We start from the raw sequence: 24,045 nt of genomic DNA, 5'->3' as shown, positions 1-24,045 counted from the left end.
GGCACTGCTCTAAATTCAACACAAAGACATCATGGGAAGAAATTCACTGTTTGCAGAATGCAAAATGGAACACAGCTGATACTAAGAAAACAGAAGGCTATCACCACACATTAACCTCTCTTCTAACTGATCACAGTGGATACTACGAGACCCTCATTCACCAAACTGCAAATTCTGGCAGCTGGGGACCACTTCACTTAAAGGGCAACTGTGCTGTGTAAAAGAATAACACAGCTAAGAAGCATGGAAATTGTCTGCTCTCCAGTGACAAGAAGAAAGCTCAGCTATTGGATTTCCACCCAAACATAGCAATCCCATGAATCAGAAATAGATGTTCCACAGCGTCAGTGCTTCAGCTACGCAACACACTGTACAAAACCAACAGCTTAAAGCAGTCTAATGCTCAGCTCGTGACAGACATTTATTCATCTCAGAACTAAGAGAATTCTGGACTCTCTTGGAAACAAAGTCCTTTCAGACAAAGCTGCTCCCTTAAGAAACAAGGCGCTGATGAGCTCTCACAGCAGCCCTCATCCCCCCTTCCTCTCCAGAGTTAACTCATACCCCCCACACACTTTTTGATATCCCACCAATGAAGCTTTAGTTCAAAATGGCTGAATTTGTTTATCCCTTCACAGTTGTTCCCATTTCAGATTACTGCTGTTGGCCAGACTGACTGGGAACGTGGTCTCCACTCTGGGAGAAAACACAAGGCAATTCTGCAGATGAATTTTTCTCCTTTGAATTACTCTGCTGAAAAATCAAGCTAGCACTATCAGCGTTCTCCAGAAGAACAATTTCTGTTGACTTGCTAAGCTAAGAAAAGTGCTCAAAAAGGAAAAGATGAGCAAACCACCACGTTTCAGATGGAACATTCAGGAATAGAGCTGACCTAGCAAGCTATTTTAAACTGCTTCTTGAAACAGATAGCAAAGATTTCAAACATTTACATTTACATACAGATCATAAAATTACTGCAGCTGGAGCTGTTCTGGCCAATACTCCTACCTAGAAAAATGATCAAGCCTAATAAATGCATGTTGTGTTGAAACAATTATGGAACGTTTTGGGTTTTTGTCCTCAGCATATCTTGATTTATTTATTAAAATTTTTCATGACAAAAAAACTACTTTTGCTCCCTCTTACACTGAATCCAGGTTTCCTTTCAACTTGCAAGTAAAAGATAGCAAAGGTTAATAGGAAACAACAGGTAAGCCTACTAGAAAAAGATGAAGAGGCCACATATTTGCCATAAGTTGCTGTGTTCTAATCCCAGACTTCCCACAGTTCTCTCAGGGGATGTGAAGTTCCAACCCAAATCACAGGTTCAGTGCAATAGTTCCACTTAAAAGACATTAATTGAAAGAGAAGTCAAAACATTCATGGTTGCTTGTGACAGCTGCTGCTAGAACTCCAGCACACCGGCAGAAACATACCCTCAATTTCTTTTTGGTTAGGAAACCCTCCTTTAGAAAAAGATGAAAGTCTGCAATGAGCATTTAGTGAGCTGCAGGAGGAGGAGCTGTGGTGAGGATAGTTACTATGGTTTCACTCCAACTTTGTGGATTCTGTTTAATTGCAGTTTATGATCCCAGTCCCAAGAGAGCGAGAGTTCACATGACAGCTTATGCACTGCTGTTACCTGATTTCCTGACATTAACTTGTGCTGTATTTGCTTGATTTATTTATTGGTTAGGGAAATGCTCCTCGTTTTTTTGGAGCATTAGATACAATTGGCAAAGGTTCTAATGATTTAGTAAAACGGACTGGTCCAAATTCTTAAGACTATTTCTCAACATGTTACAGGTACTCTCATTTTGCTCTGCAAGTGCATTGCAGCAGCAGCTTCTAACATTCAGCTCCTATGACGTCCCAAGGACTGAACGTTTTGCTGGTTCTGATTAAACATGTAATCTCAGACTAAACGTCAGTTGATGTACCTGTAGGATTCACATCGCTTGCATGCTGCCAATTATTCTGAGCATACCTTCAGTAAGTTTGCAGATAACACCAAGTTGGGAGCTGGTGTCGATTTGCCTGAGCGTAAGGGGGCCCTTCAGAGGGATTTGGATAGGCTGGATTGCTGGGCTGAGGTTAATGGGATGAGGTTCAACAAGGCCAAGTGCCAGGTCCTGCACTTCGGCCACAATAACCCCATGCAGCACTATAGGCTTGGGGTTGAGTGACTCAATGAGTGTGAAGAAGAAAGGTACCTGGGGGGTGCTGGTTGATGCTCGGCTGAACATGAGTCGACAGTGTGCCCAGATGGCCAACGGCATCCTGGCCTGCATCAGAAATAGCGTGGCCAGGAGCAGAGAAGTAATCATCCCCCTGTACTCAGCACTGGTGAGCACTGGGATTGTTTAGCTTGGAAGAGGCTCAGGGGAGACCTCACTGCACTCTATAACTTCCTGAAGGGAGGTTGTGATGAGCAGGGGCTTGGCCTCTTCTCCCAGGCAACAAACAGGACCCGAGGAAATGGCTGCAAGTTGTACCAGAAGAGGTTTAGATCAGACATAAGACAAAGCTTTTTCACTCAGAGAGTGGTCAGGCACTGGAATGGCTGCCCAGGGAGGTGGTGGAGTCGCTGTCCCTGGCAGTTTTCAAGAGGCATCTGGATTAGGAGCTACGAGATATGGTTTAGTGCTTGTGATACGAATGGTAATGAGAGGATGGTTGGACTAGATGATCTTGTAGGTTCCTTCCAACCTTGTGATTCTACAATTCACATAAAAGAGCAATCAACCACAGGAAATGTACCACAATAGCAGCATCACTCATTTCCTGGTATGTGAAATGCTGCACTTCACTAACAAGTAAGGGAGATGGTGAAAGTAAACTGTTTGGTCAAAGCAAATGCTAATTGGCTGTCCTTATCCCTTCAGCACCTGTGCTAGTGTTGTGCCTGGCTACCCAATATGCTTGTTGTCAGCCTTTCACTTTGAACCAATTGTTAAGTGAAAGGCATGGATAAGTATTTCAAAACCTTTACATTTTCTAAATGGTGTATTTTTCCTTTTAGCATGAAAACATTTGTCACCTGGTAGAGAAGAATAAACCCAGAAAAACGATTGGGATGTTTTGTATTATTATTTTTTTCATATGCAGTTAAGGATAGATACTGATAAATAAAAAGAGTTGAAGAAAAAAATAAAATTGAGACATCCATTATGACAGATCAGAACCAGCTCTGCTGAGAGGCAACACAAGTTGTGGCACATGAAGAATATGCTCCAGAACACTCAAAGCAACTGCCTCAGAAACCATGCAATGATACCACCAGACCAGCTGGAGTCCTTGAGCAAACAGGAGTACTTAGTGACACCAATAAACAGCAGGTAGAGATATGCATCACTCCATCCACCAACACCCCTAGTAAGAAATCATGGGCACTTGTATATATGGAAAGGCTGAACTATAGGTACCAAGGGATTGCTGCTGGCTTGGCTCCCACTTGCTTTCACTGCCTTCAGAGACAGAAGCAGCTGCAGCTATTTTGTCTGCTCTGCGCCAACAAACTAAGACAAGAAACAATCTCTGTTCAGACACTGTTTCCAATAACAAACTAGAAATTAGCTCTTGCTAAACTACTGTTCAAATAGCAAACTTGAGACTCCATGCAGTGAAGATTAATTCATTCCTCTAAAACGTTATCCCTGAGATACATCACAGGCTTTCATTCTGATGGCTGACATTCTAAAGAGGTTCTGAATCAAATTATTTGCTAAAACAGGCACTGTCTGGCACCATGTGAGATTAGTTCTACTCAGCATGCACTTGGGATCATGAACTGCAAAAAAAAAAACAACCCATAAATTCATGGCCTAAATATAGCACATACCAAATAACTTACTGACACCTTCCTGCTGCTGCATAATACTTTATCCATGGACCTCAATGCACTTCATACCGGTGAGTTAAAGGTTATTTTAGACTCTTTGTTTTTGAGAAACAGGGCTCCATTTCCCCAGTTAATATGATCTGAGGTTCTCTGATCTTCTTTTGCAGGATGAATGACACCTCATAGGAAAAAGAGCTTCATTTTAATGCCATTTTTATACCACTTTAGCAATTCAGGAGACTTTTTCTTTGAATGAATAAATACCAAACTCTCACCCAAAAAGATGAGTAAAAATGTCTCAAGAGCATCTGTCTTGCAATGCATTTATTGCATGAGCATTGTGCTTCAGAAAATAAGTAATTTAAAGGTGAGCTGCATGTGTTTATTTTTCAATGATCTACTACAGCAAGGTATTTGACTCTTATAGGTAGAAAATTCAAACATAAGTATCTGCACAAACACCCTCAAGCCTTAGAACCACACATCTCCAGACTGCCTTGTGCAGATCCCTAGACTTCTGCAATGGCACAAACTGCAATATGCTCTGCTTACATAAATCGCTTAACAGTAGGTCAAACCTGTCAGCACTGCATGTACCCACCTTAGGGAAATCAAGGACAATTATTGTGCTGGCATCAGAACAAAAGATTTTAATGCTGACTGATACATATACAACACTAATAGTGTACTAATTCATCTGGGGGTGACTCCAGACAAACGGTTATTTCCAGTAATGGAAATGGCTCTATACGTACTAAGAAATGCATCAAAGTGGTGTTCATACCTAGGCTGAAGCAACAGCAGCATAAAAGGCTCACTTACTGTTGTCTGAAAGACTGTAAAAGTTGCCTGAATTCCTCAAGTCTTACCTACTGTATTATGTTCACATTCACAATACTACAGCAGTACATGCTAGGACATGAAATGCTAAGGAAAAATTGTAGCTGTAACAGCCTACCAGCCTTGCATGGTGCTCGTTCTTGCTGGGTTATAAGTTAATGTAATCACATAAGTTAATGATGTATAATATTTCACAAACCAAGCCCTGTGCAGAAAGACTTATTTGTGCAAGTGTCACATTCTCTTAACCATATTTTACAATGTCATTTCTTCTGTAGCAGTAGCACCATACAGCTTGATGTCTGCCATGAACCTATTTGAAATATATCCAATTTATGAGAGTTCTTCCTTTAGCTTTGCTTCAACTGTTGTTTTTATTGAAGTGCAATGGTCAGTGACAAGCAGGAACATCCCCTTCTCAAAAGGAGAATATAGCACCAAACACTCACAAGGGAGTGTCACCATTTCCTGTGGCAGAGCAGTGAAGCATGAAAGTTGTTTCTAAATTACTTTTAGGTAAATAAATAAAAGCATAGATCTGTCCTCTCTTCCCTTGTGGGCATCCCTGTATGGAAATCAAAAGCAGCAAGAGCTTCTGCAAAGCTGGAAGATGAACCATGTTAAATCATCAAAACACAATGCATCTAGTCAACTACCTTCAAGTTGAGCTGCAAAGCTTAAAAAGCAATCTTAACATACAAACAACCGTAAATGATAAATCCAAAATTCAGCTGCTTACTCACACACCAGCACTCTCAGTCAACAATTCCAGGTTCTTTGAAGATGTTCAGATGCACTAAATTTAGGGTACTGAGACACTGTTTCCATTTAGCATTACTCAGGAAGGTCGGGCCTCTTCAAGAGAATGCACTTTCCCCCTCAGCTGCATCATTCAAAAGGCAGAGTTCTGAAGCCAAGACTCAGAAAAGAGTCTACATGTCCAAATGGGAAGTTCTGAAGCACAGTCTGTCACCACATGAAACCACCACTTTGAATCACAGGCCAGCAAAAGTTAATTCGTGTCCTGCAGCATTATACACAGTGAAACCTGATGGTGCCAAGCACATATCCCATGAACACAGCTTTCTGCAGCTACACAAGACGCATATCTACATATAAGCTGAAAATCTTTTAGGATGCAAACATATAAGGACAATGGTGAAGAGCGTGGAAGTGTCTATTTTGCACCACATTAACTATGCAGTGCCCCGAGGGTGGTTCTTAATAATTTTATTCATAAATGTATTTCTGTATTTAAGATGAGAATCAAGCCCAGGAGATAAACGTATAGCTCAAATAGAACAAAGGGCTGCATATCTTACATAATCTCAGATTTAGCTTTACTCAGCGCCTGCAAGCCTTCTGATATGAGAAATGTACTTCCTGATAAGTAGAATGCACTGCCCTGCATAGGCGAGAAAAGTAACTCCTTCACCTAGTCAGACAGAACCTGGGAATAAAAAGACAGTGCAAAGTCTAGATGACTTATTTCACCTAAGGAAAAGATCCACATATCTGCTTGACTTTTATACTTTATGCCATCCATATGAACACAATTTAAGTAACAGCAACATACACATACATAATAATGATCTCCTGCTTCCTTCAGCTCTCCCTCACCACAACAAATGGCTATAAAATACATTTCCTTGTCTTTGAGACATCTCCATGGCGGTAGAGATGGTTTTCTACAACAGTATCTTCAGTTATGTTGACTTCTAAATGTCACTTGCCTCATCCTCTCAGATCAACTCCTACTAGTACATTTTCCTTTGGTTGTATTCAGTTGCCAGCCATGAACACCTACTTCCCAGTTAAATTATAGAACCAGGGAAACAATGCTAATTCAGGAGAATAGCTACAGCCACTGATCCAGCTCCCAGCCCAGGCAGCTGGTGCCATTTCACTGGGGACAGGACCAGACTCCACAAACAGCCCTCTGCAGAGATAAGCAGGCTCCCACTTGCCCCTGCTGCCTGGAAGTAAACCAGATACCTCACAGCTATCCCAATGAATAAACAGAGTCAATATAAAACAAGCATGTAGCATGCTGAATATGACAGAACCCTCCCTGCCAATGCTAGGGAACTGGATTTCCTTTTCTAAATACCAAAGTGACAACAGTAAGAAAACAGCTGATCACTTAAAAAAAATCTTACTACGTATATGCTTCACATTTGCATAAATAAAATTAATGAAGAAAAAAGCAACAAGACATATTTTACCTGGACATCATAGAGAGCTACAATGTTCTCATGCTGAAGTTCCTGTAGAAGAAAATATTTGTATTATGGAAATAGCCTGTTCTTATTTAAAATGTAATATGGCAGGTAATGCTCAAAAAGAACCAAGTTCTGCATCTGATGGTGGAAATCTTTAGACTGTATTCACAGCAATAAGTTGTTATATGATATATTCACAGGTCAAATACCATTTGTTTCCAGAACTCATTTTCTGTCAGTTGTTATAGAAAGTAATACAGCACGAAATCCTTCAATGACTGCTGAATTTATAGTCTAACACATTTCGTGCTTATGGGAGTAACACTATTTTCAACCCAAGCCTCTTCTTTTACAATAAAATGAAATTCAAGCCAAATAACACCAAATACAACTTGTGTGACAACTCATGTGATTATCTGAAACTGCTTAAAAGTATCTCTCCTTGTAAAGCACTCATTGCATATTAACATATCCAACATGACTATTTCTAGCACATAACACATAAACTAGGATATATGTACTGGCATATAAAACAGAATGCACCTCAAGAAGCTTAGAAACAGCACAAACATTGAAATCAGCACTAATTATTGCCACAAATCTTTGTAAGATGAGCTGTGGTAAAGTTTAGAGAATGGAAAATGATAGAATACCTAAGAATATGTTTCCATAAAACAGAATTTTAGAACTATATGACGTTCTGTTTTATTTTCTTCATTAGTGCCACACTAAACTCTGCAGTCAGTTAACTCAGAAATGGGAAGGCTGCCCCAGGAATCCCATTCAGTACACCACCCTCAGTTCTCAAGGCATCTCTGACCAAAAGATGAAGAACGATGGAAGACTGATGTTTTAACCTCTGCTATAACTTTTGTTACTGCCTGGGAAAGATGCAACACTACCCATCCTGAAGGACAAACCTTTCTGTATGTGCAATAAGCGGAGCACAGATGCTGATTCTACAGCAATCTTCCACCTGTAATAAAAACACGCCCTCAATGTGCTCTGAGACCAATTCCAGAACTAAAGAACTTTTTTTTCTTGGCCCCTTGAATTCTGTATTTTGCCTGAAGCAAACAAAAGATGCAAAAGGTAAAGCAACAATTACAGTGATACCACTCGTGACCCAAAATGAACTGCATCAAAAGCCTCTTCTCCTTTTCAAGAAAAGCAGCTTTAAAAATCACCGCAATTAACATACCTTTAAGATTTTAATTTCTTTTCCAAGTAAGATTTGTGATTTTGACAAGTTCTTTTTGTTAATGCTCTTTATGGCTACTTCCCAATCAGTTTTCTGCAAGCAAACAAACAGAAAAGTATTATCAGCTTTAATTTTTGACTTTATCCACTAACATGTAGCTAGCAAAGCACTAAAGAAACAGCAAGATCATCCCTACCCTACCCACCACTGATTACTTCATCACATGACACCATCAAGAACTATTTCATTCCACAGTAGTTCAGGCAGCTATTAAAATCCAGCTGCTGCCAGACTGCATTTTCATGAGTTCAAAAGCATTAAAAAAAAAAGATTACAACATAAATAATCACATCCCGTTTGTCCTTCAGTCCCCTCCCAATGACGAAGTTACTTTTATTCTTCTTTAAGGACTTCCCAGCTTTAGCCTTCTTGATCTCCACAGCTGAGAACTACACAAGCACTTGGTTTTTGAGTAGAAATACTGCCTGCTTACTGCCTATTGATAGCATCACAGGATCATTAAAGGTGGAAAAGACCTCTAAGCTCTAGTCCAACTGTCCACCAAAACTGTGCTCTGAACCATCCTGCTATGTACTACATCTACACATTTCTTAACACCCCCAGAGACAGCGAGTCCCCCGCCTCTCTGAGCAGCACATTCCAGTGCCTGACCACTCTTTCCAAGAAATCTTTCCTACTATCCAACCTGAAGTTATTTGTAATGCTTATTTATGTGTAAGGTGGAACCATCTCTGTTAGCCTTCGAAGTTTCTAATGCTTTCTGTTAGTGCTGTGTCCATAGGAGCTGCAAATGCTCCAAAGGGCTCTAAGCAGAGGTTTGCTTTGTGGAAGCATTGCATTTAAGGCTCACACAGCACCAAGAAACCACTGCCTATCTATGAATATCCAGCAGGACACCGGACCCCTCTGAACTTCAGGAATCCTCAGCCCAACCCAAAAGAGACAATTTCCCATCAGATCCCTTCCTTACCCGGCGAGATAAACATGACCTCCTGACAAACAAAGGGCTCAGCCTCCCTGCAGCTGCACCTCTCCGCTAGCCCTTACGTCCGAGGAGCGACCCAACAGCTGAGCACACAGCTAAGCTGATGTATCTATTTCTTGAATAGAAATGACCGCGCTCAGAGGCCGGCAGGCAGCAGCTCGCCGCAGGCCGCGGCCTCAGGCCCGGCCCCACCGCCCCCACCCCATCCCATCCCTCAACGCACCCCGCGCCCTTTTCATCTCATAACACCCCACCACCACCATCACGGGTCCCCCATGAGGGCCGGGGCTTCTCCCCACAGGGGTTGTGTAACCGCCCCATCGCTGTTTACCTTACGGTGGCGACCTTTGAAGACCACAGCGAAGGCTCCGTGTCCGATCAGGTCCTTCTTGCTATACTCAAAGTCCCCCACCACCTCCATCCTCCCTCGGGGGTGGGCATGAAGCCCCGGGACGGGGAGGGAAAACAAAAGGGGTTGGTTCTTCCTCCGGCAGAGGCACTACAGCCGCCTCCTCAGGGCAGAGGGCGAAGCAGGGGGAGCCCGCCCCGGTCCTGGCGGCCCCCGGAGAGCGGGGCAGCTCCTCTCATCGCGCGGGGGCGGCCGCGCACCCCCGGGCCGAAGGGGCTGCTGCGGGGCGTCTCCGAGGCGAGGGGCTCCGTCTGGCATGGGGAGGATAGAGACGAAGGGAGAGAGGCTATCGGGGCTGCGAGGGGAGGCACGCCTGCCTTCTCAGGGCCCGCTCAGCCGCCCCACGCCCTGCCGCCGCCCGCCCCCATCGCCCCGACACCGCGGGGACTGCGGGTCCCCTCAGGGAGCGAGCCCAGCAGCATGCAGCAGGGCAGGGGCAGGCGCGGCCCGAGGCTCCGGGGCTGTCGCCGCACCCCCGCGGAAGGGAAGCGAGAAGCGAGGTTGCAGATCGGAGTCTTTCAGGCCGCCGACGGCCTCCTCCAACCGCTCCCACCTCCCCTCAGCGCCCAGCGGCTCCGACTCCGACTGCTCGCACCTCCGCTCCGCCGCGCGCCTTTTCTAGGCCGCATCGCGCAGGCTCGGGTGTTCGGCTCCTTCCGCCGGCGGCAAAGAGTGCCTCACCCCGCGTAACCCGGCGGGAACTCCTCCGCAGCCATCGCCTCGCGGCCCGTGGGATCCGGTACCTCCGTCCTCACACCGGCACCTGCGGGAGCCCAGGCGGAGACCAAAGTGGAGTTCCAACCCCCTCCCCGTGCATGGAAACGGCTTTTAACGCCTCGTACGTTTTGCTTCAGCCCCACCTGCGGGAGGGTGAAGCTGAGGGGCGGCTGGGAGAGGAGCGGGGCCCTGTGAGGCGCCTGGCCCCGGGCAGCGCTGTGAAGAGGCACGGCAGGTAGGAGTGCAGCCCAGCCCTGCCCCCTCGGGAAGCTGCACTTTGCGTCAGGCCTCACTCAGGGAGCTTCAATGGAGAGGGAATATGCAGGAAAAATGCTAATAGACGTAAATGCTGTCAGGCAAAGACACTCCTCAGGTTGCTCGCTCCTTTCACACAGAGAACAGACGCTGGTTTTCTCCACAGCACTTTTAGCCTTGGGCCGCTTACAGCAATACATTCAAATCTTAAAAGCTACCACCAGCACACATCAGTCATGTGGAGCCTTTGACCTTCACCTCCAGCTCTACATAACTACGCTCCTTTGCTTTCCATTCCTTGCTACTTTCACTTCCTCTCTGTGTTGGCCCTTGTGCCACCTCAGCATCCAGCTTCCACGTGTACAAGCCACTTCAGGCCTTCCAGATATCCCCATCTGCCCTGATCCCACTGGCACTCCAGTCGCCACACAATGATTAACCCTCCTGGCAGAATGCCTTGGCACTACCTGGATTTTACTGTGGTGTAATTGGCTGTTCTCAGTTACAGGCATCACACAGTGCATTTCATGATCTTGCAGGGTCAGAGCTCAGCACTCCCATGATATAAGGTCTGTGCTCAGTGCTGCTGGATGGAAATAGTGACCAAGCAGAGTTATGCAGTTATTTCTCTCGTCATTCGTTGTATCTTGCTTTGCTTACGGTAACTCAAAACCAAGAACTATGGGAGTGGTGTGCCATGTCAAAATCTCCATAGCTAGAGACTTCTCTAAAGACAATGGACCTGGATAAAAAAATGTATTTAACAAAAGATACTTAAGGGAATATTGACAGCTTTATGAAAGACATTTTAAGCTCTAAATGTTATATAGAGGGATCATAAGACTATTTTTGCCACAGAGAAGTAAAGGGCTTTAGCAAAGACCAAATCCCGCTTTAATTTTCTGAAGTTCTGAGCAAGATTCTTTTGTGGCACCAACGTTAACAAATAAACAAGAAGTGAAGCTGACCAAGTAATTTCAGCTGCTCAGAACATCACTGTGGAAGGAATAAACGAGATGCAAAAATATTCCAAGTTAATCAGAAATTAAGGTGTTAGTAGTAACACAAATGCTTTCTAGCACGTATTTGCAATGCCCCCTTAAAACCAGGAGAAAAAAAAAAAACAACACACAAATCTCAATGTGTTAAATATCCTGACTCAGAAAATGATTTCTCTCAGAACTGGCTGTTTTCTGCCATCCACTGACTCACATTCAGCATCAATTCTCCCAGTATCAGCATGTATCTTCACCCCCAGATTCTAACTCGGAAGCTGCATTTTTTTATGGAATATTAAAAAAAAATTTAGACAGACCCCTTCTGATTTGAGAAAGCCACCTTAGGGATTTCTAAGCCACCCACTCTGCATTACACTTCAAAAATGAGACACATCTCCCTTTGATAGCGGCATGTCTGTCGTCCTTTTGTCCTCATAATCAGGCTGGAGCCCTCGAGCAGGTTTGTTTTAGCACAGCAAGGACAAAACAGTAAGGAGGTTTGACTGGAATAACTAAATACATCGGCGTAACATTGGGATTTGAACAGGATCTGAAGGGCTGTGAGATTAGCATACAGGTCACTCATTTGAACTGGCTCTTCGATTAGTCTCTGGGAGAGTTTCTAGGTGTCAACATTTCTGGTGCTATCAGACTACAGCAAAACTATTTACAAACAGCACCTTTGCTTGCTTTTGCTGCTGAAAGAGGATGGATGTGGAGCTGACAGTATTTGCCCGCCTCTCCTAAAGGGAGCTTAATTACTGGAGATGCTGGGAGAGCAGTGCACAATAACCCGCAGGGATTGCACTGCTCCTCCCTCCCCCATGGAATACACACAGATATTCACCATTTAGCGCTAACAGGCGGCAGCAGCCCTGCAGCACTCAGAGGGATGCACTGTTCTGCTCTGACAAGCCATGCATCAGGACAATAAATTATCCGCTATGCTCAGATAGCATGGCCAGGCAATGGGCACCAGCACTGTGGTCAGACAGACCACAGTCATTCTTCAAAAGCACAAAGTGCTGCATGCTGAGTTTATTTCTTTAATATCACACTGTGCAATAGCAGGAGCACATTTATACAGACCATCAGCTAGCTGCAGCTCAGCAAGGACAACCAGCTTACAGGGTCAAGGAAAAGAAAACAAAATAACATTACTGAAAATGCATTTGCAGCTCTTCCCTGGCTGCAGTACATTGGTTTGGCCAAATTAGCCCCTCAGATGTGGGACTCTTGATCACAAAAGGCAGAGATCTGGGAGGGAGATAGCACCTTCCAAGTTGCTTGTCTGAATGCACAAGGGAAATGTGAGGAACTCTTGCCAGATGAAAGCACTATACAGAAATCACTGTTCTGAGTTTCCATACCTCCTTTTACCCTCAAAAGCAATAATGGTCTTTACAGTAAGCCCTTTTCTGCCACACCACCAAAACAGCCATTTCTGAGAGAGAAACACTACCTGAACAGTGCCGGAGCTATCCCAACAAGAGGCAGAGAAAAGACTGCCTTTCCTAATGCTCACCTACAATAAAGATGATGCTGATTTTCTTCCCGTTCCAAAGATTTATTTCTATTTTTTGCTTCTCTCCCCAGGCAATTAGTATGCACATGGAAGTTAAATTCCTGATCTGGGAAAATAATCAAGAAATCGGTTGAGTCGAAGAGAACATAAACACGTAGCTGCAAGGAACCAGGATCTGAGGAGCACAACTTGCACACAACTTAGCCAGCATTCCTGCCTGGGTAAGCAGAACACACAGCCCTGAGAACAATCTTCAGAAGGATATTAAAGGCCCCACTTATCTAAATCTACATCCAAGAGACAGAACCCTGTCACCTATCATACTCCAGACAGCCTACTTCACTCCAGGTGTCTCACTGTTTTCTTCTCTCCTTCCTTCTTTCCAACATACCAAGAAAGTCAATCAAAACAGCTAAACCTTTCTCAGAGGACTGGCATGTTTCCCAGTCCTTATCATCACTGTCCTCCTATTGGGGATTTCAAACAATATTAATGGTGGCATAAGCTGAGCTATCACAGCTTTTAAAGGAGAAAGTGTCAGATGGTTCTGTGGGAGAAGCACCGTGTCAGCTAAATATCCTTGAAACTATTCTTACAGCATCAGTGAAAAATAATGTCCTTCTGGTAAGCGCATGCGGGTGGTACACTTAATAAGAAACCTGGGTGAAACTGGAGTGAAGTACAGGAAATTCAGTATGTGCCACTATCACACATACAGCATTTTGAAAACTTCAGGTACTGTGGTGTAGTTTTACTAAGTGTAACTAGGTGGATCTCTGAGGAGGTACAAAGCAATCAGAGAGATCAAGCCTACATTCTAGATTTGTCCTTCAACAAAAAGTAACATCTTCCCTATTAACAACACCAACACAAACCTGCAACAGCAATTCTAAAAATCAGCTAATTAAAGCTATAAGTCATCAAAGGAGCAAGGGTGACCAAGTGCTACTTTGTGACCTGCCAGAAAGGAGCTGCCCTGAAGGGAATGACAGCAGCTGTTTCCCAGCACATAAGAGAAGTCAGTAAACTGCAGAGCAAAGCCCAGGAAATGCTGCTTTCAAACGAAACTGGGAGGAGTGTTATGGGATTGCTTGGGAATGCAGCTGGAAATGAGCCAGCACTTAGAATGCATGAAGGCTGGTGCTGTATAAATGATAGAAATAGGAGCAGCTGCTTAGATAGGAAAATACTGCTTGTCTACGTGTGAATTCATCAAATGGTATTATTCAAAATCTACCCACTATTAGGTCAAAAAACAGTTAAGACTGAGATAGCACATTTTGGTGTAAACTTACAGGCCCTCTCTTCTTTCAAGAGTTCTCATTTTTCTTTGGAAAAGCTTTTTGCACTACTACTGAGGAGATGATTTTTAGTTGGGCTGTGTTTTGTGGCAAATATCATAGAATTGGATGCTGAAAGGATGGCAGGAACTAACCTAGGTCAGGAGCACGGACAGAGTTCAGCTTTGGTTTGGGAGCTAGAGGACAAGGAAGTGGTCAAACACAACCAAGACTGTCCATGCAGGCAGAAACACTTCCCCCAGCTTGGATAAATCACTACTTCTAACACAAAACACATTGTGGATCTGTGGGGCATAGCAACCTTGTACGGTTCCCTGCAAGAGGAGGTAGAAAACAATGCTCTTTCCATAGAAAGAGCTGCAGAAGGTACTGCTTTCAGCAAGTCAACACAGGGGATAAAGGGAGAGCCGGCCTCAGGAAGAAGAAGAAGAGTTGTTTCCCCTATAAAAACGCATAACAGACTTCTTGGCAGTGACAGGAGCTCTGCCAGCCACAAGTATGCTCCCCTCCTTCCCAAGGGCACACTAGTCTGGATGGGGCAGAATTAGCAGCTACAGTTTTACATCACCCTCTGCCCTAACCTTTATCTTAGCAAATTTTGAAAGGCTTTGTTTACACAGATGGACACAACATGGCCTTCACTTCCAGTGAGAATCAGCTAGAAGCATATGAATGGAAGAACAGGTACAGGATATTGAGTTCTTCCCAAAAGACAGAGCCAAAAGATACAACCAAAGGAACCACAACCCATTTTCAGTCATACTAAAGATGCAACATTTTGTTCCAGTCTTTTGCTGATCTGAACGCTTGCAGTGATGCAAATAGTCATGACTGCAAAATCCACTCTTAATTACCCAAAGCAATCCTGTCAGCAGGAATAAAGTTCTAAAATGCATTTTCTACAACTGGGAAACAAACTCCTGAGCCACAGTAATCACTGGGTATCAACCACAGTATGAGAGCTATGCAGAATGTTTTGGTCTTCACGCTAATTTGCTGCAATGAAATCTGACAATATATTCTCTAATATATTCCCTGCTCTCTATTAATCATATCCCAATTTTCACTGTTTTATAACCATTCTGGAAATAATAATTAAATCCAGATCTATTTGCCTCATGCTTGTTGGAAGACTGAATTGACTTATAAAAGGCTCACAAGCAAGCTTACAAATATATTACTGATAGTGTGAATTCCTCTTACCCACTGGGCAAATAAATACACTTGAGAAATTCCAGAGCCAACTCTGTGCAACGTAAGTTTTGCCATTTACCGAGACAGCCCCAGCCCTGCTGTCAGCTCATATCCAGGGCAAGGGCCATACAAAACCCAACATGCTGCCCCATCTTTCCCCCTCCCCACCCCTTCTTCCCCAAGTCAGAAGGGAAGGGAAAGAGCACCCTATTCAAAGGCACAAGTGATTCATTTTTGCATTTCCACTGAGACCTGAAAACTCCATGCAGCTCTTGGAGCAATTTGAAGCTGATGCCTGTTGCACTCAGGCCTGAATGGATGGGTGAATGAGTTAGCTGCTGTGGATGTGGAGAATCACTGTCAGATAATGCTTGGCACAGCTCACGAGTAAACGGGCTGCGTGGAAAGGCAAAACCTTACTGGAATAACAAGAAGCCCCGAGACCATGTTCTCAGCAGATCTTTGTCCCAGGCATGCAGCTGAGCTCAATTCTGCACTGTAATGATGTGGTGTATTTTCCTCTTCTCACCCCCCTCTGAAGGTCACACAAGGACAGCCCTTTCTATTCCCACTAAAAGCCATCTTGCATGCAGGATTCTTCACATGGGAAGGAAGAACATGACATATCCCCACCCTATGCTTTTCCTTTTCAAAGGGTGAGGCTACTACAAGGCTGAAATTTCAATAAAAAGGAGTTGAGATGGAGGCAGATGACAAATCCTTTTTGTAATGCTCAGAGGAAAATGATCCTGTAAAGCACAGCTCTTACTAAGAACAGAAATTAAAATTTCCTTAAATAAATATAAGGAAAGAGTCCATGAGGGATAGCAGCTGACAGGAACAACGAGACGTGTTCAGATCAGTCCCTGTTGTCCACTGCCTTACAGATCTCCCAGGCAGATTGAGTCGATGGGCAGGCCAGCTTAGGACAGTACTGGTGGCTTCATGTCACTGCTCCTATCTACGCCATCTGCAGATAAGAAAGAGTTGTCAGGTCTCTGCAAGGAAACTGCAGCTCTGGAGGACACATGGAGTGCCTGTGACTTCCTCTATGGAGGGAGCAAAGGTTACTTACATCCGTAAACACTTATCCTTCCCTCCACTCGCTACCCTCTGTCCGTCAGGGCTCCAATCTGTTGCAAAAACCTAGAGTTAAGGAGAGACCCAGTTAGTCCTGCTGTCCTGGAAAGAACAACCATCCCCACTTCCAGCACCCCATCTTGACTGGACACTCACCTCATCTGCGTGGCCAGGAAGATCAATGGCCAGTTTCTTTGTCTCAGCATTCCAGACCTTCAGCGTGCTGTCACTGCTCCCACTTACCAGCAAGCGGCTGTCAGCTGACCAGGCAATCTGATATACGGCTGAGACGTGCCCTCTCAGTGATGTCAGGTACCTGAAGCAGAGGTGACACAACCAAGCTGTTAGAGGAGCAGGCACCCAGGTTTGTCTCACACTCACTCTTGTGTTGCCTTCATACTTCTTCATCATAGAAGTTTTCTAGTTGCAATCCAGCCCTGCCATGGGACAGCACGCTCCAATCCTGCATACGCAGGGCAGTCAATGCAGAATCTTATGTCTCTGTCAGATAGGTTCAGACCATTCTAGAGGACAGGCTTTTCACCTGAATTCCTCCACCACCAGCAGGCAATGCTGCAGCCTCACTGTACAGGTGGGTCCTTTCTCCCTCTAGCTTATAAGGAACACTCCTAGGCTTAGAAAGACCACTAGATTACTGACACAAAACCAGACATCTTAGGTACAAAGACAGAACAAGGGAAGGACTGCTGCCCCAAGAAGCTCGCTGATACTCTGTTGGGAGGTTAAAAGCTGGATTGCTGGGGCATCCAAACACCAACAGCATCACTCATAGATACACAGATTTCCTTTATCCAGAACAAGCTGTTCCCTGGCATGGGCACTGTTTAAACTGGGTCACTCTACAGTGTGCAAAGTGCACATGTCTTCAGGAGAGCAGTCAAGTGGAACATCCCACCCTGCTACAGCCATGCCTGCCCCAGAGAACCATCCCTGCAGCAGACAGCATGTGCCACTTGGATGCAGTGCTGTGCCTGGGTAAAACCAGAGCCACATACACCCAGCCAAGCACAGACCATGCAATACATTAGGAGCCAGACACGGGACCTATCAAGGGCAGAGAGTGACAGCAGCAGAGCAAAGAGGAAGCAGAATATCTCTGAGATGCTGAACACTGCTGATCTCTGCATAACCTATGCATCACACACACACCCAAACACCGCCTTGGTAACAGAAGAAAAAAAACTCACTTTCCTGTCCTGCCCTCCCAGAGCTTTATTGATTTGTCAAAGGAAGCACTGGCTATTATCCGGGTGTCTGGTGAGAAGAGGACTTGGTTAATCAATGCCTGGTGACCTGTCATTCTCTCCAGTGGCTTTTTGTCTTCTGCTGGCCTCCAAAGGAACAGTGTGAAATCATCTGAACCTGAGACAAGTCGTTCTGGTCCCTGGCCCTGAGAAAGGGATGAAAGAACTCAAATTTTGTACAATCCAGCTGTGGAATGTTTGGAAACACACCCAATGTTGGGGTCAACAGCCAACTCTGCATGTTTACTGCTTCCACCAGCACTAGTGCTGCAAACCACAGCAAGGATAAACTTTGTAATGGGACTTACCCTGACTTTATCATACCTCTGCTGTGCCTTGTCCTTCAGTTCTGCCACTGGAAGAGAGAAAAGAAGGATGGTAAGAAGAGAGACTGGAAATTGTTGGGGGAAAAGCAACTTTATAACCTTGTGATGCCAAATATAGTCCTGGTTTTGTAGGCCAAGCAGACATATTTGTGACTTCTCAGCCTATTTCTCTTTGCTATGGGCCACTCTGGGACCAGTGCCACTCTGGGCCTCCCCAGCTCCCAGACTGTTCAACTCCATGCACACACCAGAAAGATCATGGCTGACAGCATGAACAACATTAGCACGCAGTCTCCTCTTAGATTTCAAGAATGCTTCAGCTCATGGTAGCATTACAAAGTTATGTGAGGCTTCCCTGTCATCTCCTCCACACTTCAACACAAGGCTGCACTTACAGGAGCCACTCATATCCTGTGGGTTGATGGTGGCTTCAGCAGGTTCAAAGGCACCAGTACGGAGAACGTAATCGGTGCTGAGGGCCATGGTGTTCACCCAGTGAGCGTGGCCTTGCAAGGTGCGGCAGAGGATGCCCTGGAAACAAAACCACACACTTAGAGGGACAGGCAAGACAGACAGACAGCAATAACCTGTGCCAGGAAGTGCAGGCAAAGCTGCATCCAGACACCTTTGTTGGAAGACTGCAGGGTTACCCGCCCCACTTACATCCTGGCTTCTCCACACTTTAATAGTTCTGTCTTGGGAGGAGGAGTAGAGCAAGCCATCGCCGCCCCACTTCACACAAGTCACCGACTGCGTGTGGCCCGTGAGGATTTTGTCACACCTGCCCATCAGCGTGTCCCAGATGCGGATGCTGCCATCCTTGGAAGCACTGGCCAGGTAGCGGCACTCTGGGTTTCTGAGTAAAAAGAAGACAAAATTCATTTGCACAGTGCACACTTCTCCACAGAGATCTCCCAGCATCAGCCCCAGAGGATTTAAGGGACCAGAAGTCAGTAAAAGTCAACTTTCTCTTTTGGGTTAGGACCAGAGAGAGGCCAGGCAGTGGGCTCAGAGAGCCAGATTCTGCAGGAAGAGGAACAGCAGGCAGATGCATCCTTCCAAACTGACTGTTGGGCTGCACTCTGGAATCATTGATCCAGTATAAATCTAGCTCCTGTGCCTTCAGAAATTACTCTGTTATTACAGGAGGCAGCTTTAACCCACTGACTTATGAAGGGACCACAAACTGGCACCTTCCCTGGGCACGGAGACTTCCTCAAGCAGCACAGACCACCAGAAACAAAACCACGTATAATATCCCCTGTCTACACCACACTTTGTGTCTGGCAGGAGACGTGCTGGCCTGCAGTCCAAGTGCCACAGAGCTGAAAAGTTCATCCTTGCACTTCAGAAAGAGCAAGCTGGACACAGCTGGAAGCTGCTGGCCAGCACCCAGTGAGAACAGGAGAACGGATGGGCCCCAGTCTTTTGCACAGCATTTTTATCAACACCTTTTTAATGACTCACTGCAAAACCAGCAACAGTTCCCACACCTCCCTGGGGCAGCAACTCCTATAACCACCAGCACTTTAGCCCTGGTAGAAAAAGGACAGTCACTGCCTCCTGCTGCATCGCAGCTCTCAGGAGTGGGAGCTGCCAGAGCACCAGCTTTGTTTTCCTTTAGCTGGCTGCTGACAACAAACTGTCCTCAAAGGAGAAGCAAAACTGAGCAACACAGCACTGTGCCAAGCAGTCAGGAGATGCAGTAACAACTGATAGCACCACCGGCCACATGGACAGCATGAGGGCAGTGCAGGGCAGAGGAAGAGCACAACCAATCCTTCTGTGCAGGAACTGAGCAGAGTGCAGCCAGCTGGAGGCAGGAAAGTCGAGCCCAGGCAAGGGCATCTCCCTCCTCTCCATTTCCTGATCTTCCTTTATAATCAGTTTCTGCAAATCCAATTAATTGTTTGCTGGAGTTTCCTACTGGCAAATTCAATTCACAGGGCCCTGCTCTAACAGGACCCACCCCCCTCTTTTCTTTTTTCTGCATCACTGCTGTAATGTCTTGGATTATAGACTACAACTATCCCCCTCCACTCATCTCTCCCAGACAGAGCTTTAGCTGATTGGGATAAGGAGCTTGCACAGCTAATCAGCGCCCATGACAAACAGATGCAATCAGGATGCACGACATCAGAAAGGGAGCGCTTTGCAGAAGCTGAGCTCAGGCTCCACGTCCACAGGCTTTCCTGCTTGCAGGTCAGCACTGTGGGCAGCTTGTGCAGCACTATCAAAACATTAAGCAGTTTGCATCAACAGGTCTCACTTTTATAGGAGGGTGAGGGAATCTGAGGCACAGCTCAACAGCAAGCAGCAGCTGGGACTCCAGAGCTGGATGCATTTTTCCTGCCCCACCTTGTGAGCCATTTCTTCCGAACACACTCTCTCTGCACACCATAACAGGACTAAAGCAAACAAGAGGAATGCCCTTCAGATCAAGCTCATCTTTGCCTTAAAAGTAAAGGGGAAGGAAGGCTGGGCTGGCCCCTCACTTACATGTGGAGTGGCTCCCAGCACAGACACGTGATCCATTTGGAATGGCCAGTGAGAACGCGGCCGATCTGATTGCCGGTGGCTGGGTCCCAGAGAAATATCTGCCCAAGAGAGGAAGCAAGAAGGTTGCATCAGGCCGCGTGTCATGTGAATCCCAGCGATGGTTTGGGCTCCATTTAGAAATGACAGGTATCCTCAGTCTTGTGGGGATTTACAGAGCAGAAAGGGAGGAGAGCAGGAGAACGGGATGCCTCTGCTGATCCCAGCCACAATCAGCTGACATCTCAGCGCATGAGACCTGATCGTCTTCCTCTGTGCTTCAGATACTGCTGCTACAAAAATATCTGTCCCAGCCCCAAAGCAATCCAGCTCTCCAGAAAGCCAGCCCAAGCCTTACAGCCTGTGCCAGAGAGTTGGTGAATGTTTGCAGAGCATGATGAAAGCCAGAGCGGGATAAATGCTCTATATTATCGGATTCTGTGGGTGGGACACATGCTGGTTTTCTGTTGCTTTTTCTCTCTCTCTATAAATGCTCATCAAAAGAGCCAAGGCATTAGTCATATGCTGCAAGAAACTCGGAGAAACAACGAAAACAGAACAAGCAGCTCCCTGGGTTAGATTAAAGCCAGAACCCAATCGATTCTTTGGGCTCATATCACAGTGGCCGTGAGGGCAGCTGCTCAGACACTGAGCCCAGGTCAGAAGCACTTGGCAACTCTGTGGCCGCTGTCCTCACTCCCTGGCTGTTCAAAAGCCAACATCCTACTGCAGACTAGCAAGATACTGACTTTGTGTCAGTAATTTTTTTGCCCACCTGCTCCTGCTTCCCCAGGCATTTCTGGAAGCATATTTAGCACACAAGTTTTGCGCCATAACTGGGGCAGGGCTCCCCCCAGCATCCCTGTAAGAAGGAATTTGGCTTGTGTCTGAGCAGGAGCACTGTGAAACAGGCTGCTGCATGTCTGGGTCACACACACAGTCACCCTGGCTTGGCTAAGTGATACCCCTTCTTGCTCCAGACATCTCCCTCGTGATGGAACTGTTTGCCAAGGACCACGTCCAGATCCTGGACCCTTTCCTGTACAGAGGGAAAAGTGTCTGCCACAAGACAGAGGGCTCTTGTGGTGAGACTTCTGCAAAGGCAACAGAGTGCTGCCTGGCACAGCTGAGGTGCACGCCAGTTCAGAGACACAGCATGCCACCACTGTGATGTGCCAACAGGCAAAGCTTCTCCAGGACACCGGGAAACCTGCCCTGACCAACCAGACACCTGCTGGAGAAAACAAGTCTTCGTTGCTGACAGCCTGGAGCCCATTTACCAGGTTATTTTTCTGTTCAGAACAGGGCTGTGGAGCACCTCCTGGGCTGACCACTCCAGACCCTCTGCCAGCATATCAAGGGACCTACCTGGCTGTTCTTGCAGCCCGAGGCCAGTTTCTTGCCATCAGGTGACCAGGCGATGCTGAGCACCCAGTGTCTGTGACCTGGCAGACAGAACACAAGCAAGTGTGAGCAGAGAGCTGCACCCACCATCCCCAGCATCCCGAGATGCAGCAGCCACAACAGCGGGACAAGAGCTGGGCAAACCCTTCATTGCTCCCAGCCAGACCTTCTTCCTCTTTTTCCTCGGTGCAAAAGAGCTGCTCCCTTCCCCATAGAGCAGTCCCAGCTCACACAGCACCCAAAGCCTACCCTGTTTATCCCACTGAGTGGGATGGCGGAGCTGCCCTCCCAGGACACCCTGCACCCACCTTTGGCCGTGAACTGCGGCGTCTCCGTGCTGAGGTCCCAGAAGCGGACGGTGGTGTCCCCAGAGCCGCTGGCCAGGTACCTGGGACAGGAGGAAGGGGCAGGATCAGGACAGGGCCCCGCTGGCTGCTACCTGGAGCCATGTCCCTCCCACAGCCGGACCGTCGTACTTTCCCGTGGGGCTGAAGGCGACGGAGATGACGGCCTCGGTGTGACCCTCCAGGGAGCTGGTGCAGCGCGTCACCGCCCGCACCCTGAACACGGCCTGCGGCTGGTAGATGATGTCGAGAACCTTCTCCGTCTCCACTGCCTGCCCTGCCAAGGTCTTCTCCAGTGAAATGACGATCTCAGCATCACGGAAGAAGAAAGCCAAAGGCACCGGCTCATCCTGGAGGTGAAATTGCAGCAGAGGTGGCAGGGGGCTGCTCCGGGCACCAGGAGATAAGTTCGCCCCGTGCCCGGCAGCCTCACCTGCTGCAGGAGCGCGTTGCACACCAGCTGCAGCTTGTCCGGCGTGATGCTGACAGGCACGTCGAAGGGAGAGCCCAGCGGCTCGCCGGCCTCATCGCGGAACTGGATCAGGAGCCTCTCCGCATCCTCGGTAGGCTCCATGCTCTGCGGGACAGCGGGTTCAGGGCCGGTACGGGGTAGGAGCGGCTCCGCAGCGCTCAGCCCCAGGCAGGGACAACCCCGGGCGGGGAGGCAGGCCGCTCCGGGGGAGCCTTGCACCGGCACGGACCCACCCAAGAAGCCGGAGGGGCCCTGTAGGAGACTGCATAGCAATCAGCGGGACGCCCCATCCCCTGCTATCCCGTACAGCCCCACCCCACTCCAGGCTCTACGTGCGGACGCAGCCCCTCCAACCCAGCTCCGGTCCCGTCCCGTTCCGCCCGCGTTGGGTACCGCCGCCGGCCCCGCTCACCGCGGCCATGTGCCCGTGCGCCCCACGTGGGCCGGAAGCGGCCGCTCTGCGTGAGGGGGGCGGTGCGGTGGGAGGAGAGAGAGGCGCTGTGCGCGGCGCTGCTGCCCCCTCGTGGCCGGCGGTGGGAGCCGCGGTTCGGGGCTGAGCTGGGCGCGTTCCACCGAGATACGGTTTAGCTGGTCTGGAAAAAGACTCAACCCTGCTATGCAAACCCGCCATGAAGCAATAAATTCCGTGTTGCTCGTCTCGTCTGCAGCGCAGCTGCTGAAAGAATGCGTGATCGGGGCCCAAACCTGGGGCCTGTAATCTGTAAACGTGCTCTGCTAGGAGAGCAAAGTGGCCGAGGTAGGAAAAAGAATTAACGGTGGTGCATGCAAAATGGGTTGTGGTTTGGGTTTATGCCCTTAGCATTACATAGCTGTGCATGTCGTGATCTCACAGCCTGGCCCAGCTCAGGCTGGTGAGCAATCACAGCTCCTGGCATACAAATCACAAGGCACGTTGCTACTTAAGCTAAGAAAGGAATCCTTCAGTACTTCACAGGACAGCAGGTCCAGAGCCACCAGCGCTCCCTTAACATGCAGAACCACAGAGCAGCCAGAACTCTGCCTTCCCAGACTTGGGTTTTCTCTCTCAGCTCTCCACACATCAAAGATATCAGGCATGGCAACAGTGAGACACCAAATACAGCTCCCTCC

General features: G+C 47.1%; 2 protein-coding genes across 2 annotated transcripts in view; both read right to left on the bottom strand.

Moving 5' to 3' along the window:
• ULK2 (unc-51 like autophagy activating kinase 2) overlaps window positions 1–9,660 on the bottom strand; it is a 36,587-nt gene extending 26,927 nt beyond the window's left edge. The window contains exons 1-3 of the mRNA XM_072353592.1: window positions 9,442–9,660; window positions 8,105–8,197; window positions 6,907–6,948 (exon numbers count right to left, since the gene is read on the bottom strand). Coding sequence (XP_072209693.1) covers window positions 6,907–6,948; window positions 8,105–8,197; window positions 9,442–9,531 — 225 coding nt within the window. The 5' untranslated portion in view covers window positions 9,532–9,660. The remainder of the gene's footprint in view (window positions 1–6,906; window positions 6,949–8,104; window positions 8,198–9,441) is intronic.
• Window positions 9,661–16,210: 6,550 nt separating this feature from the next.
• Window positions 16,211–23,397, bottom strand: NLE1 (notchless homolog 1). The gene is made up of 13 exons (XM_072353457.1): window positions 23,348–23,397; window positions 22,897–23,040; window positions 22,596–22,813; window positions 22,428–22,507; window positions 22,084–22,160; window positions 20,680–20,777; window positions 18,844–19,036; window positions 18,576–18,711; window positions 18,163–18,209; window positions 17,798–18,000; window positions 16,746–16,905; window positions 16,585–16,655; window positions 16,211–16,479 (listed from the first exon to the last, which is right to left on the bottom strand). Exons 1-13 carry the CDS (start codon window positions 23,354–23,356, stop codon window positions 16,467–16,469), a joined length of 1,449 nt encoding a protein of 482 aa, XP_072209558.1. The 5' UTR covers window positions 23,357–23,397; the 3' UTR covers window positions 16,211–16,466.
• Window positions 23,398–24,045: the final 648 nt, after the last annotated feature.

Source organism: Excalfactoria chinensis, chromosome 19 (assembly GCF_039878825.1).
Source record: "Excalfactoria chinensis isolate bCotChi1 chromosome 19, bCotChi1.hap2, whole genome shotgun sequence".
NCBI classification, from domain to species: Eukaryota; Metazoa; Chordata; class Aves; order Galliformes; family Phasianidae; genus Excalfactoria; species Excalfactoria chinensis.
This window is presented reverse-complemented; position numbering and strand designations above follow the sequence as displayed.